General features: G+C 44.0%; 1 protein-coding gene across 6 annotated transcripts in view; it reads left to right on the top strand.

Annotated features, from left to right (window-relative positions):
* The window catches only part of trpc7b (transient receptor potential cation channel, subfamily C, member 7b), a 43096-nt gene extending 27615 nt beyond the window's left edge, over window positions 1–15481 (top strand). Inside the window, exons 8-12 of one of the 6 annotated variants that reach the window (XM_062393139.1) lie at window positions 10595–10790; window positions 11831–12052; window positions 13906–13986; window positions 14996–15071; window positions 15316–15481. In XM_062393139.1, the coding sequence (XP_062249123.1) occupies window positions 10595–10790; window positions 11831–12052; window positions 13906–13986; window positions 14996–15071; window positions 15316–15455 (715 nt within the window). In that variant the 3' untranslated portion in view covers window positions 15456–15481. Of the gene's footprint in view, window positions 1–10594; window positions 10791–11830; window positions 12059–13905; window positions 13987–14995; window positions 15072–15315 lie in introns of all 6 variants that reach the window. The other 5 variants (XM_062393140.1, XM_062393143.1, XM_062393142.1 and 2 more) reach the window with 5 other exon arrangements.
* Window positions 15482–16324: the final 843 nt, after the last annotated feature.

Here is a 16324-nt window from a genome sequence, read left to right as displayed (position 1 = left end):
GACATTTTAGGGATTTAAACAGATGACATTGAACCATTTCCACTCGTTCTGACAGAGCAAGTTTTTTTGTAATTATATTGTCCCATGCTGTTCTTTTTGTTTTTCCCTTACCACAGTGGGATACTATGTTATTGCTGTGCTTTGGCTTTTTTTTCTCCCAGTTTGATAATCAGTCATCTCACCAGGTTAGGAGCAGAAAACAAGTTCAAAATCAGTCTCTAGCGGAGCCTGCCACTCTTTAATGTTCTTTTGCATAATTTTAACTCTAGGTTTTTCATAAAAACAAAGCACCAGTCCGGTGTATGACTGGAGCTTGAATGTCTGCCCTCAGTGAATTTTATGATAGCAGCAAAGTTAAACCCTAAAGATGTCAGCATCTGTCTCCTTCAGAAGTATAACCCTGATGTTGTGCGCTTGTTTACTGTCACTGGTTTAGTGAATCACACACCACGGTTTACCCTGAGCTTATTACCCTGCACCCAACATTCATATCCATAATACAACCAGAGCTGAAGGATTAAACGTGATAATGTTAGAATGACCGGCGGAGCATTGCCACCATGTTGTTCTCGCTAGTTGTTTGGCAAGCCGTGCTATGATTGTGATTCATTTTTCCTGGCTGTTCACCGTGCCAGCCTGCCTGCCCATCCATCTGTCTGCCTGCTCTTCTTATCTGGTTACGCACCTGCCTGTGCAACTTTCTGCACTTGGGTCTATATGTTCATTTGATATGAGAGCGCTTCTCTTTATCATCTCCGCCAAGGAAGTTTTGTTTTCACCCAAGTCCATTTATCTGTTGGCCTTTTTGTTTGTCAACTACACACAACAACTACTGGATGGATTACCACAAAACGTGGTGAAAGGATGTAGTATGGGAGGAAGAGTCATAAACTGTCGGTGCAGAATCAGATCCAGATCTCTGGATCCAAGAATTTCTTCTTTACCTTCATTAATGCTGTGAGAAAGGGCTTTTGTTTCAATTCCTCATAGTATAATTTATGGATATTTATGAAAATTGTAATTAATATGAATTTGAATGTGCACTCATTAAGGAGCCTTTTGGGCCTTGGCAGAATAATGTGCTCTGCTTCGTGAAATTCTAGTTACACACAGTATGTATCTAACCTTACCCTTCAGTATTGGGGCAATTACACATCTTTTCGATCAGTCGATGTTAGTGCAACCTCAGATGTTTGGTTAAATGCACCAGATGTCTGAACTCCATTAACCTCACCTATCCCAATAAACTATGAGCTGTGAGTGGCCTGGGAGAGGTTTCTGAATTTATGACCTGCTAAAAATTCACTGAACATAGAATCCCTGATGATAAAACATTTGTTATTGGACTCTATCTTTGCTTGAACCTTTGTGCCGTGCACATACAGCAGCTTCTCTCCCGAGCTGCAGCACAGCGCTACTGGCTGCGAGTTCTGCTTGGCTGCCCACATGGCGCCAGAGAACCAGGGAAACGTCATGAGCAGACAGACAGAGAGGCAGTTAACTGACAGAGAGGCAGATGGACAGTTGGATACAGAGTCTAATGGAGTTGGAATGAGCAGTCGGAGAGCGCGTAGTGGCAAACCGTCATAATGAACACTTCTCCAAAAGCAAAGAAAAGGTACAGAACAAGCCTCGGGCTCTGTAACTGTCTTATCATTACCCTTACGGTTTTTCCATCACGAGAGTACGATCTAGCTCAGTGCATTGTCTCCTAATCACTTCTCCTCAACATCAAGGCTCATTCCAAAAATGGGCGTTTACACAGCTGCTTTACAAATGGAAACCACTTCTGTTCATCTTAACAACCTCTGACTGCTCCTCTCGTTCGTCTGTGTCCCTTAATTTCAGCCTCTCAATGAGCCATTTCCTCTTACGTATTCAAATGGTGGGAGCTGCACAGCAATTTCAGCATGACAGGAACTCCCTCGTTTATGTGGTTGTTGTCACTCTCACCACAAGGGGGCAATGTGGCTTTAAATCTCAACCTCTGTTTTTGTTGTACTTGTAATGTTTTTGTTTTTGTAGATCCAATCAACTTATTTGTGTGATTGTTATTTGCATTTTTGTGTCTGCACATTTTTTTTGTTTTTCTGTCACATTAATTCAATTCGGTGTGACTGCATCATATTTGAAATGACTGTTAACAATAGGGCTGCCTATGCTGTGCAGACATGATGTATTTACTAAAGAATCATCTTTTGTGTCACACAGCAGAGAACATATTGAGTGATAAGTGTGTGTGTGTGTAAGTGTGTGTACGTATCCGTGCACAGTTTGTGGGCACACAGATCTGACAGGGCATGTTTGATGGAGGACAGCAGTAAAGGCTGGTCTGATAGCTGTGAGCCAGGTGGAGGTAGTAATGATATCCCAGGAGGGGCCACTCAGGCTGGTGGACAGAGGGGGGAGGGGGGGGGGGGTATTGCCGGGGAACAGGGTCTTAGGGTACCACACACACACACAAGCTAAAACTCACATACAAAAATGCACAGCTGGATAGAGCTCAATAAAGTCTCCGCAGCACACACACTCCCCAGAAGCGTGGAGGTTCAGATGACTATCTGAGTGACACACACAGCACATGTTCTTTGTTGAGTGCCCACGCAGTAATGTTCTCACATGCACAAATACACTTAAGCAAGGGACACACACAAACACACACACACACACAAGGGATAGGCACATACATGCACGTTCAGACATTCACTCTCACGCTGTTTGTTCTTGCTTATGATATAACAGGTGCTTAGGTGGGCAAACAAACATTTATACACAGATCAATTCACACACAGAGACGGGCTTATCAGGATTTCTGATTTGGACAGTGCTGCTGGAGCAGTGGACTCGTCTCTATGTTCGAGTCGGCCATGCATGACAACGGAGCACAAAGAGAGCGGCAGAGAGCGAGAGGACAGGGGAAAGGCAGAGAATGTGGATGGAAATGTTTTGAAATTGTCAGAGGTCGAAGCCACGCGGCGGCAGAGCAAAAGAAAAACACACAGCGGGTGTGTCGAGGACCTTGAAAATAAATTAAAACAATGACTGCATTGATGCTGAAGTAAATCATCGGAAACACAAGTGAATAAGTCCTGCTCGATTAGGTCAGCAAACGGCAGGGCAACGTGGGGAAGAGCAGCAGGACGAAGGGAGAGGGAGGAGAAGAAAGCCACAGGGGGAGATACAGATGCAGATGAAGGTGGTTTTTTTGGGGCTCGGTTGTTTGTTCAGGCAAATGCTGGAATCCAGCCAGGATGCATAGACAAAGGAGGGGGAAATGAGAGAGAGGATGAGAGAAGGTCAAGTAGACCTAAGCGCAGGTTCAGTACAGAATTTTGACATTTATAAAATTCAAAAAGGTGAGAAAGAGTATCAGGCAGTAAATGACTACTGATTTTTACCTGTTAACGTAATCGCTATTCAAACACCATTATGAAGAGTTTTGTGCTATGTCAGTTAGAGTTAAGTTGCTTTGGCAACATGAACTTCTTTTCATAGCGGTGAAACAAGGCATGCATTTGAATAGAAAGACACAGAGTGCTGCAGACGGTACAGGCAAGAGAAGAGGCATATCAGATTAAAGCCAAGGACAAAGGCACATAACACGATGAGAGGGCAGGGATGCAGAGAGAGAAGAGTGGATAGAAGATGGCACCTAGAAATGAAGAAAAGAGGAGCTGAAGATGCAGGCAGGAAGGTAAAGTTAAAGCAGATCTGAGGTCGGGGGGGAGGGCGGGGGGATTCGTGAAGAGTTCAGAGGGCCGAATGCAGCTACACCTACTCACACACCTTACCATTACTGACAATAACTCCTCAATTCATTTTTCATTACTGCCCCCCTCATCTCTTTTTAGACATGTTTTATGTAAAATAGATTGACACACTTCACCATTATGTTTCAAACAGTTTCTTCTACTCAATGTTGTAAATACTGTTATTTCGTTGATTGTTCAGTTACACGAGGCATCTATTTCCCTTCTGTCTGTCCGGGGGGGCACAGGATCTCTCTCATGTGGCTCTGTCTGAGGTTTCTACGTATCTCCCCCTGTTAATAGTTTTTTTTTTTGCAAGTTTCTCCTGACTCTTGTTGAGGGTTAAGGACAGAGGATTTCGCACCTTGTTAAGGCCCTGTGAGACACATTGTGATTTTTGAATATGAGCCATACAAATAAAATGTGATTGATTAAATGTGATGGCGAGACAGGAATCCTGTTGAGACAGAGGGAGGCGGGGTGTGAAAGAAGGATAAGAGGAGGCTGAGAGCAAAATAAATGGTTACCACAGAGTCGGGTTGAGCTTAAGAGAGAATTTATTCTCTCTGAAGGCAAGGCAGAGGTGTTGTGCTCAGCCTGTAGCACTCAAGCACGTCTGAATGTTAAAATGAAGAGCGGAAGAGACACGGTTCCAATCAAGGCGCTACAGACGGAGCGGCGGGAGGGACGAAGAATAACCAAATAAGAGTGCATACATACAGTGTGACCTGTGGAGGCTTTCAAATGTCAACCTCTGCACCAATAGCTTTAGCTTGTGCCAATATTTTGAATTCTCCAATAAATGTTACTATTATCATACCAAGCATTCAATTTCCATCTTGGTGAGATGTGATCCCCCTGAAATAGCAGCGAGGCCATCATTACACACTTACACTCTGCACTGAAATTGTTTCCTTTAGTCGAGGTAAGAGAGCAGGGATTCATTTAGAGGAAGACAAAGCCAGGATTTCCACTTCAGTCAGCGAAACCCTAATTTTAGTGGCTGAAAGATATAGCCTCCTGTTGCTAGGAGACTTCATCAGCGGTAACTAGTCAACTATCAATTTTCCTGGCGTTTGGACACCCGGGGCCAGTTGAGATGCTCCTAAGGGGACAGTTGAAAGGGTTCAGGCACCTAAAGAGGATTGCCTCGGGGGGGCTTCCATGTTGACCAGGCATGCCCAACTGTGAAGAGACCCAGGGGTAGACCAACTTCACCGACTGCCTCCGTGACCCATGCTCAGATAAGAGACTCAAACCACAAAAAAAACCTACAAGTATCTCAGGATGAAAAAGAGGAGCTCCAAGAAGATGGCAAAAAGACAATGTTCCTTACATGTTCCTGTTGTTTTGAACACCTCTTACCCAGTTCATCTCCAGCTGCATTCTTCATATGTGAAGGGTAAATCCAGACCCGATTTTCTTGACTTTTTTTTTTTGTAGGAAATGGCTTATTTAATAATTTTCTAAAAGTTCTCATTGTTTCAGTACAAGTATGAGTCTTATATTAGACCCACACACAGTTCCTCAACATGTTGAGTCTAGAGCTTGTCTCGTTACGGTGCTAAGCTATTATTAGTTGTTATAGCAAATGGTCAATAAAAAAAAAAGTGGTAAATGGACTATATGATAAATGTCCTGATTTTTCTAGTTGTGTTTCTGGAGGAACCTATATGTCTTTGATATCAATATCTTAAATATCAGTAGCAAAATCGATCAACGCATTGTTTTGCACTGCGTATTATGAAAAGATGATGTTGAACAGAGAGACAGAAAAACAGCCAGTACGCACAGGGGGCAGGCAAATTAAAGTGAAGTGGATGTCTTGCCTGATTCACTATCAAAACACTCTTAATTGCAATTGCTGATCTTATGGTGTTGTATTCCCCACTTAATAAGATTTCTCACTACTTGCCTGAAGACTAACGGAAAACAGTCTCTTGTTTTTTTCATTGCTCGCTCTCTGCCGCAATCTGTATCCCACTGTCAGACAAGCACACACATTCACACACACACACACACGCACACACACACACACACACTCATAATCAAGCATGATAACGCGACACAACAATTTTGGATCTGTCCTTTCGCTTTCTTTGACTTTTCTTGTCTCTCAATCTCAATCAATCTTACACAAATACATTCTCACACACACACACACACAGACACACAGACACACATGCAGGAAGGCCGGCATCCCTTGGCTCATTAAAGGCCAAGGTGGGTAAGACCCCTCCCTTGCTGTTGCCATGGTGACAGCTCCTGTAGCGCCACAGATAGAAAGTTTAACTCAATTAAATATTTAAAGATGTTTCGTCTGTGTTTTGCTGTCCCTTTGACCAACTTGTCTGTCCCTGAGAATGTCTGTCTCTATTGGGAGAGGAGAGAAGAGGAGGAAAAAGAAGAACAGACAAGAGGTGATTGAGAACGAGAGATTTTATTTCTCGTTAATGTCTGGAGGGCAGACAAAGAGAGAGACAGAGCAGAGGGCTTGGAGTGCCGCCGCTCTTAAACTCTACATTTACATTTGGATTTGGCCAATGTGAGAATACTGTTGCAGATTAAACAATGAGGAAATATATAAAAGTAAGGGGAAAAAAGAAAAGTATAGATCAAATGAAGAGCGTGAGTGAAAGAAATAGCTAAAAGCTGCTGGGATGAAAGATGGCGAGGGCATGAGAGAGGGAGGGAGAGTGATGCAGAGAGAGATTTAAAAGCAATGCCAATGGGAAAATAATGAGAAAATGCGCGACAGAGAGAAAACAAAGAGGAGGCCGAGAGGATAGCGAAGACAGGGACGGAGACAAGCATGAAGCATGAAGCAGCGAGGACCGAGAGCCTGTCTCTGGGGGGAGGAGGTTGATTTGGGCCTCTCGGTGATTGGGTTTAGAGCGCTCCCACCGAGCCAAAGTGACTCACCAGTCTGCAGTACGCACACAGACCCACACAAGGCTGTATGTGGTGTGAGTGTGTGGCAGGGTGAGTAACAGAGTCAGTTCTCTACTGTCTGTGTCCTGCAGGGGTATGTGTGTGTGTGTGTGTGTGCGCGCATGTGTGTGCAGCCATCATACTGCGAGCAGCCTATTGGGATCTGCCACTCTTAATAACGGATAATAACACACAGTCCATCTCTGTCTCCAGATGCTCACTGTCCCTGCTGGTTCGCTGCCTGTTGTACAATGCTGCAATGATGTAATAAAACACACACACACACAAATTAAATAATCTCATTCTTAGGATGCTAAAAAATAATCCATTATCTGAGCATCTCATCCATCTCAGTAACAAGGTATTGCATAATACACACATTGAAAATGAGCAAAAAACAAATTCTTCTTCATCAGTACGGGGATCTTAAAAGCTCTGTTTAGTTCTCTTCCTGCCTCAGAGTTATGTCACTCAGATGTCAGTGAATTGAATAAGCAGAAAACAAGGTGAGCAAAACAAATGATTATGCGCAGCATCACTGTCTGCCCATAAATCAACATTATCCAGTATGGCAGAATCCCCTTAACTCATGTATCTGTCTATCCTCATTCTATCTGTATCAGTGTGTTATGGATAGAAGTGAGAAGGTGTGATAGGACGGATGAAGAGTGTATATAAATAATCCGCCTTGTGGTGAATGACTAATTTTAATTGTGTGTGTGTGTGTGTGTGTCTGCTTTAATGGCACATTAATGTCTCCTGGAACAAAGCCCTTCATCATTATCAACACGCATTGTGAGAACCTGAAAATCTCAAACGAGTGAGCATTTCACAAGGGTAGGGAAGAGCAGCTGAGACTGGAATAATTTCATTTCAGAGATAATTGGGATGTAACGTAATCAAGAGCAGATAATTCATCACTCGGATAACCGAGTTCTCTCTCTCCCTCTGTTTTAGTTCAGTTTCATTTTTCCAAAAAAGCCACAGGGAAGCGTTTTTATCTTGAAAGAGAGCCACCGGATAAGTGACAGGACATCATTTAAAGAGAGACGGCTCAAAAATAACAGGTTCTCGAGGCAAGACCACCAAAATCACCTTCCTCTGTGCTCCTGATTGCACGATAGACATGTGGGTGCATGTGATGTGAGTAGAGAGAGAGGCCATATTGTCAAACGGCCCCCGGTTGGTTCTAGTCTCTCAGTAATCGTTTGTCGGATGTCTCGACAGTCCGTCTCTGCCGCACAAGGAAGAAAACCATTTGCGAACTTCCATTAATGCTTACGAGTGTTTTTGTTCACACATGCCTCAAGTGCCGGATGTCACTATGATGTCTCGGCACTTATGACAGTAACGTGCACGCCTCCGCGTCTGAGTTGCCCTCTCACAGTAGCCATCACAGAACCCAATGGGGTGGTGTCAACCTCTTCAAATGTCAATGTGATTAAAAAAAAGGTTTCTATGATTATATGTTCCTCCGGTCTGCGGCAGAGTAATGTTGCTGTTAGCCTCAGTTTAAAAACACTTCGACTCGGCTGGTTGAGTAAATCTGTGTTCTGTGGTCCAAAGGGAGCTTTGCCCTGCGTTGTTTTTCTCGACAAGAACCGATAACCACATTATTTATGTGCTGATTTCTTGTTTTGGCAATCGCCTCGTGTCTTGGTTCAGAGGTCAGGGGCTGATGGGGATTAGGACAAGAGCAGTTCATATTCAGGGACCATTTGGTTCGTAGGTGAAAGGTTCATCTCATGACCAGCATGACATCCTGCTGCCTGCACCAGAACTGGGCAAGTTTCAAGGCCCGACGTGTAAATTAAGCAAAGCAGCCACAAATCTGTCAATTTATAATTACACAGACCAACCTTCCAGTTGCTGTGCCGCTTGTCCGTTAAGGGTCGCGCCCGAGCCGGAGCCAGGCCCAGCTGGCATTAGGTGAGAGTCGGGGGTACACACTCTGGACTTGTCACCAGCATGTTGCAGGGCTGACATGCAGAGACAAGCAACCGTTCACAATCCCACCCTCAGTCAGTTAAGATCTGCATGTACCAGATAACTCTGAGAAAACCCATACATACACAGGGAGCGTATGCCAACTCCACACAGAAAGGTGACTGTACTAACCACTGCACCCCGGTGCCACCCATTATGTTTATGTATAGATTAGATGTTCAGAATAAATTAGCCACACTAAATTTGTATTATATGTTTTTAAGGATTTCACTCTAGAAATGCGGCTCATCTGCTTTGTGTATGGATACAGTTTGCTCAGATTTGATTGATAGTTTTCCCCCACTCCAATCCGAGTCAGATGTTGCTAAAATTGTATTGTCGAGTGTTGCAGCGAAGTGTGTAACTCCACTGTTCTGAGTGCTGCTCACTTCTAACCTATGAGAAAAAGGAATAGAAATAACCTTCAATGTGAAATAATCAAATTTGTTCTTACTCTGGCAAAAAACTGTGAGTTCATGTCAGACGCCATCACTCATACTAAGAGGCTGATTGAGAAAATACGAATTCCGGGCCTTGAGAGTCCTGAAAAAGTGATTTATGGAATAAAAAAATGCAAAGCACCAGCTTGTTTCTGTTAGTACGTGAAGCTCATCATGCAAACATGGAAAAATCAATGCAAATGTTACATCCATTCAGTTGTTTAAAGCTATAGATAATAAACAATAGGAAAGGTAATGACCATTAATCATACTGTTCAGTGAAAGTTCAGAGATGAACTGGAAATAATTACCGCAAACACCCAACCAACAGGCAGCCTGATAAACAGTCATTAGAGAACTGTTTCTAGTTTGCAATAATAAAAAACGGAAGATGTTCTATAGGTTAAACATAATGTATAAAGTGGCAGTAATAGGGGACAAGTAGTAGTTACAGAGTGTGATTGGTTCATTCCTAGCTGGTGGTAATAAGTGTTTGCTGGAAAGTGTTTTTTAAGATGTTTAGATGTTCTTGACTTTGAGACAGAAAACACACACAGTCAGTGTCACAGATTCAGTCTTGAGGTTAAAGACTGTGTTTTTCTTTCTTCCTGCAAAGGTTAAACCTGTTGTTCTCGGGGGAGTCTGTGTTTTCATGTTTGTGAGAGAGAAGAGGAAAGAGCCTGTGTGTGTCTGTCTCCGTCTTTTCATCAATGTGAGAGTGTTTTGTTTGTTTCTCCCTCTCCGTGTCTTCACCTAGCTCTCTGCGTACCAATGAAACTGAGCCCCTTTGAAATAAGTTCATTTGTAAGACGCCCACAGCTCGAGACCCCGGAGCCCATAGATCTCCTCTCCTCACAGCCTCCTTCCTCCTCCATCCCCTCCAGCGATCCAGCCGGCTTCGTCTTCCCCACCGAGCCCCTCCGCCGCCCCTCTGTCATGTCAAGCCCGTGCTCGCCACTCACCGAATATTCAACGACAGAATTGTACTTAATTGTAATTGTACTTTTTAAATGTTCAGTTTGTTTACATGAACCTTGAATTGATTTGTTTCTCCTTTGAACACAGCCATGACTAGACAAAAAAAAAAAGCATGGATGAAGTTAAGTGGGAGGAAAAACAAACTTGTAGTGTTTTTCTCTTAAGTGATTTTTCATAATGTGTTTTATTTAAAGTTTGATGCAGGTCAATTTTTATTTATTTTAATTTATGCAGAAGTCAGTTGGTTTTATTTGCATTTCTCTCTCTCTCTCTGTTTCTCTATATCTGTGTGTTTATATGTGTGAGACAGAGAAATTCGATAACGTGTTCAATTTTGACATGACTCATCAGGTATTTCATCAGTGCCACCTCATAAACTCCACCACATCAAAATGCATTTTGTGCGTGTGTCTTTGTGTTTTTGTGTGTGACTGAAAGAGCAATTAGCTACGGCTTTATGTGGTCATCCCTCGCTCTCTCTCTCTCTCTCTCTCTGTCTCTCCCTGAAAGCGTGGAGGAGAGTTTTAAGACTCTCTTCTGGTCGATCTTCGGGCTGTCGGAAGTGATCTCCGTGGTGCTCAAGTACGACCACAAGTTCATAGAGAACATCGGCTACGTGCTCTATGGAGTCTACAATGTCACCATGGTGGTCGTCCTCCTCAACATGCTCATCGCCATGATCAACAACTCTTACCAGGAGATAGAGGTACGCGGATCAGATAGGAATCTGTCAACAATTCAGAGGGGATTATTTTTTGATCGCCTCTGGGCCGGCATGGGAATTGGAGATTCAGCTGAAAACAGCATTGAGCTGTGAGAAATCAATACAGTGGCAACAAACCACAAATACAGACTACAATATTAAAGCTGCAAAAGTTTGTCACACAAAACCGAAATAGAAACATCGGTGTAAGTATTTTTGAGCTGTTAGGAGAAAATCCAAACTGGGATGTGATTTTCCTTACTCTTGTTTTATAGGATGAAAAATGGAGCTCTGCTGAGAACTAGAGGACAGATAGGTGTTCGTTTAAAGGAGCTGTGTGAAAGCAAACTCGGCGCAGGGATTAGATGTGTTGCTTCGTTCTCCCACAGAGATTTTAAAAGTTGATTTTTTTTCTTTCACTCAACATAGCTTTTTTTATAACAACACATGTACTTATTTGAAACTCCAATCGTTGGCCCTAATATACAGTCACTCTCAGTAATTTGTAATCTGCAATGTAATGAGGTAACTAGCAGTCCATTTTTGATTGATTTGATCCAAAGTAGATTTTTAAAGATTTCACTTAGTTAAACTGATAATTTGACACCCACTACTAAAAGTAAGGAAGTCTAAGATTTAACCCTATTGTGTTTGTTTTAAACTCCACTTGAGTCACTACGGCTGCTTATTTCAAACACAACCTCTGTAGATGTCTGTATATGTATCTCTGTCTGTCTGTCTGTCTCTGTCTGTATCTGTGTCTCTGTCTTTATATGTTTGTCTGTCTCTGTCTATGTCTCTGTATCTATATCTATATCTATATCTATATCTATATCTATATTTATATCTATTATTTTCCTCTGTATGTGTCTCTATCTGCCTGTCTATCTGTCTGTCTCTGTATGTCTCTATGTCTCCCTCTGTCTCTGTATCCATATCTATATCCTTATCTATATCTATAATTTTCCTCTGTATGTGTCTCTATCTGTCTGTCTTTCTGTCTGTCTCTGTCTGTGTCTATGTCTCTGTCTGTGTCTCTGCAGGAGGATGCGGATGTGGAGTGGAAGTTCGCCCGAGCCAAGTTGTGGCTCTCCTACTTTGACGAAGGTCGCACTCTGCCTGCCCCCTTCAACCTGGTTCCCAGCCCCAAGTCCTTCTACTACCTGGTCCTCCGCATCAAGTCCTGCCTGATTCGCCTGTGCAAGGCCAACGGGCGCCGTCGTAACAACGAGCTAGAGATGGGCAAGGTCAATTCAGAGGGAGGGGTCAGTGTCCGGAATTTACTCATCCCTAATCTCAAGTAACTGTATTTACTCCATCACTCTGTGTATAGCACGACAGTTACTGACTGCACTGTCAGCATGTGTACAGTTTGGTCAGAGGGCCTTGTGGGTCAGGACCCAGGAAGCGAATTACATGCAAGACCGGAATGCAACTTCAGCTTTTTTTTCTTTTTTCCCACTTCCTCCCTCTCAAGGACTGTCCATCTAACTAAAACCACTGTAATGCAAAGCGTGAAGAAAGTCGCATGGGCCATTTAACACAGGATCAATCTTTGTGCTGGCCTTATCCACAGTCATTCGCTCTGTCCGATTCCGCTGCTTAAACGGCTCACCTCAGCGCCTCGGCTAAGCCATTAGTCGGGCCATCGGATCCGCCTGCTCCTGCTCAAACGCCCGGGCAGGTTGTGGACGGGGACAGGATGAGTTACACCCTGCTGCTCCTGTGAGCACGTAAAGTTCTCTGACAGGGGAATCGCAGAGCCGAGCAGGCGCGGCGAGCGATCGATGAGTAAGCTCACATTCCCCCAGCGCTGAGAATGTCAAGCGAGATTCTGAAATGATGGGATGCTCTTTGTGAGTCAGTTACTTTATGTTTTTTTTTTTTTTTTATGTGGGATATCCACCATTCAGAACAAGTGATGCTCTCAGTTAAAGATAATTAGGTTTAAGTAGAAATTGTTCCCAAAGAAAACCAAGTCAACGGTTGGTGCAACATCAGTTGTAACGACTGGATTGTGTCTGCTTCAGAGGAACTAACTGAACCTCTGGTGATTCATGTTTAACATTTAACATTCATATTTGGATTTAATGAAATTTTGATATGCAGTTCACGTGTTTGCTCAGTTGAATATTTGCTCTCTGTGCTCAGGGCCTTTGGCGAATATGCCTATCATTTTTTAACTGTAGTAAGGACGATTCATTTCTTGCCAAAATACAGATAAAATGAATTTGTGGAGCAATGGAGGCCGCTGAAGACTTCAAAGCAGGTTATTGATAGAGACTATAGATTACAGAAAACCCAGCAAAGATATTTAAGCTTTGTCTTTGGGGCTTTGGAAAACCTCTGCACAAAAGAGTCTGGTGACACGTGGCTTCAGTAGAGATGGACTCTTTTAAAAACCTAATCTTGGATTTGCCACGTTATTATTTACAAACTCTAACAGACATCTCTCAGACAAAAAGAACAAACCGTCCTTTGCTCTTCATGATCAGAACCACAGACATAACTCTGCACCCCGCCTGCATCATTCAGGCCCACGCTGCAGTAGACTACCGTGGCGACCCACAGTTTAATCTCAGACGATAGCCGATGGGCTCGGAGGTGGCCCACAGTGCTGTCCTGGTGTTAAGCAGATGTGCTCGTCCCAGTCTCATGAAGCTCAAACAGTAGCTGCCATCTGGTTGTGGAGTTCAATGAAGCTGTGTATAGGTAATGTTAATTTGCCTCTCCACAGGAAAGTATTTGTCATTGCAGTTTATTTGTATTTCATCTAAAAGTTCCACGAAAGAAAGAAAACTGTGATTGTATAACTCGTTCTTTCAGAGAGAGGAGTTTGCCTGCTAGTTGAAGAACTGAGGCATTTTATGTGCTGCTCTCATTGAAAACAGTTTTTGACCTGAGCCAGGTCTGGAAGTGGGAGGCAACAAGAAGTCAGTTAATAAAAGATTCACTCTGGTCGAGAGATGTCAATTCTCTTTGAAGACATAATCATGTAGCAGAAACAAACACTGAGCCTTGCTTTTTTTCTTATGACCTCTTCACTCATCACTCACACATCACTTTGCTCTGAACTGTGACGTTAACACTGAACTGTCGTCTGTATCTGTTTCCTCAGGATGAGCAGTATAGGCCGTATCCCCGACCGGGAGAAGAGTTCATGCCCAGAAAGTCCAGACAACAGCCGACCAGACATCAGGTAAGACAGAGAGCAGAGAAGAGGAGGAGGAAAGATGAAGCTCAGTAAAGATAGAGGATCTCAGAAAATGGTGGAGTGAAGAAGGTAAAGGAAGGAAGATGTAAGAGGAACCCAGAGGTTGAGGAGTATAGGAGCGAAGAAAGAGGAAATTAGGCCGACAGAGGTGGTGGCTGAGGGGTGATAGGGGTTGACAGGAAGACACAGTGATGGGTGGAAGCGATAAAGGGAGAGTGGTAGGAAAGAGGTAAGGAAGAAGGAGACAGGCGGGATGATAAGCCGGAAACCACGGAGAGGAAAATTTCGATGAAAGGGCATCGGATGAGAGGAAGCTGGGATTGAACGAGTGATAATGGCGAAAGAAGAAGAGGAGGACTAACAAAAAGAGAGAGAGAGAGAGAGAGAGCAAGAGAGTAAGACTGAAAATGGCTCTAATGAGCTGTTTGAGATGAGATCGAAGACCAGCAGTTGGTAAATGAGCTCAAAGTATTGCACGGTGCAGAAAGATGCTCTACTCTTTAGTCTGCCCTTCACCTTCACCCTCAGGGAAATCTAATTTCCTTCACTGGTCTGCTGCACGTTTCTCACAACACTCCCAGTGCGTGGGTGTGTTTTTTATCCAGCACAGATATACATCACAAGAGCACGCACACAAACACACACACACAGAGCATGCATTGAGATGTCACTTGATAAGACATTGCATGTGTGCTGTATGTGGGGTGACAGCTATCGACCCAGTTCCAGAGCGCCTACATGCCGGGATGGACTGCCTGAGCCATGGAACTGGCTGCAGGACATTCCCACTGGCCGCAAAATCAATACCCAGCAATTCACACAGCAGCGCAGAGACAAGGCGCCGTTTTCTACCACTTGTCTGCACGTGCATATAAGCAAAGGTGCACAGGGTTAAAAAAAAAAAAAAATCTAATTAGGCCGGTGTTGTTTATTGGATGAATACGCCCTGTGTTGTCGTCCCTCTATCTAACCGTCTTTCCTCTTCTCCTCGCAGATGATCATGAAGCGACTGATTAAGCGCTACGTGCTAAAGGCTCAAGTCGACAGAGAGAGCGACGAAGTCAATGAAGGTAAAAAAAATACCCAGTTCTCATTGTGTCATCATTAATCGCTCAGGGTATGTGTGTGCGAGATTGTATGATAGAGACATGAGGGTTAGCACAGGGCCACATGCTGTGTAGGGTTGTGTTGTACAGGATGTCCTGTTTGTAGCATCTACTCTTTCTTTAGATTAATGACATTGTTGATAAATGCTCGGTCTGCGTTTTCCTGGCGCTCACGTGTTCTGATTGGCCGTGTGCGACTGTGTTGCAGGTGAGCTGAAGGAGATCAAGCAGGACATCTCCAGCCTCCGCTACGAGCTCCTGGAGGAGAAGTCGGAGGCCGCCGGAGAGCTGGCTCTGCTCATCCAGCAACTCGGCGACAAGTTTGGCAAGAACACCACGAGACACTGACAGGACTCGGGGGAAGGAGAAGAGACGGAGAGAGGGAAGAGGATGTGAAAGAGGGTCGGAAGCAGGGGGAGGTGGTTTTAGGACCTTGATAGTGGAAGAGGGTGAAATAATAACGAGGAAGGGAGGAATGTAGGGAGGGAAAATTGCTTACATACGGCAAATATTTTGTATATGCAAAGACCAATTAGGGAGGAATTTAAAAAGAAGATAGCTGCGACTGCAAGTGAGCATGAGGTCATTGGGTCAGGGGTGAAGTGTGTGTGTCTGTGTGTGTGGGGAGGGGGTGTTGGCAGTTGAATTCTAATTAAAGGCAGAGTCTTCAGGGAGTGAGAGAGGGGAGGAGGACAGAGGCTTTCGGTCACAGACTTGGTGGGAGACGAAGGATGAGGAGTGCACCGGCGGCGTGAGAGACACCAGGCTCCACGGGGCAGAAGACTGAAGCAGTGCAGCGATGATGGGCGCCCCCCCCCCCCCCCCCCGCACGGGCTGCCAGCTCGGAGAAGGGAAGATAATGGGGAAGGGGTGGAGGGACAGAGAAGATAGATATCTGAAAAAGAAAAAAAACAACCATTATTTACAACAGAAAGGTTTGCTTTGCTTCTGCGTCCTCACTCTGTCAGGACAAGCATCGATACCTGTCCAGGTACACAGCGTCCCCTTTACGGCTCTATCTAATTAATGCATCTCAGTCCACAACGCACAACCTGCGATCAGGGGTCCGAGGAATTCAGGAGCAAGCGGGAAAACACTGTAGGATTTATACACTTAGTCCTTAGCTGTTTAAGAAATATTTCATTAAAAAGCTTATCATCTTAAGCTTTACTGTAAATCTGAGAAATGTTTATGCCCACCTAACACACAGCGTGTGG

This window comes from Platichthys flesus, chromosome 8 (assembly GCF_949316205.1).
Source record: "Platichthys flesus chromosome 8, fPlaFle2.1, whole genome shotgun sequence".
NCBI classification, from domain to species: Eukaryota; Metazoa; Chordata; class Actinopteri; order Pleuronectiformes; family Pleuronectidae; genus Platichthys; species Platichthys flesus.
This window is presented reverse-complemented; position numbering and strand designations above follow the sequence as displayed.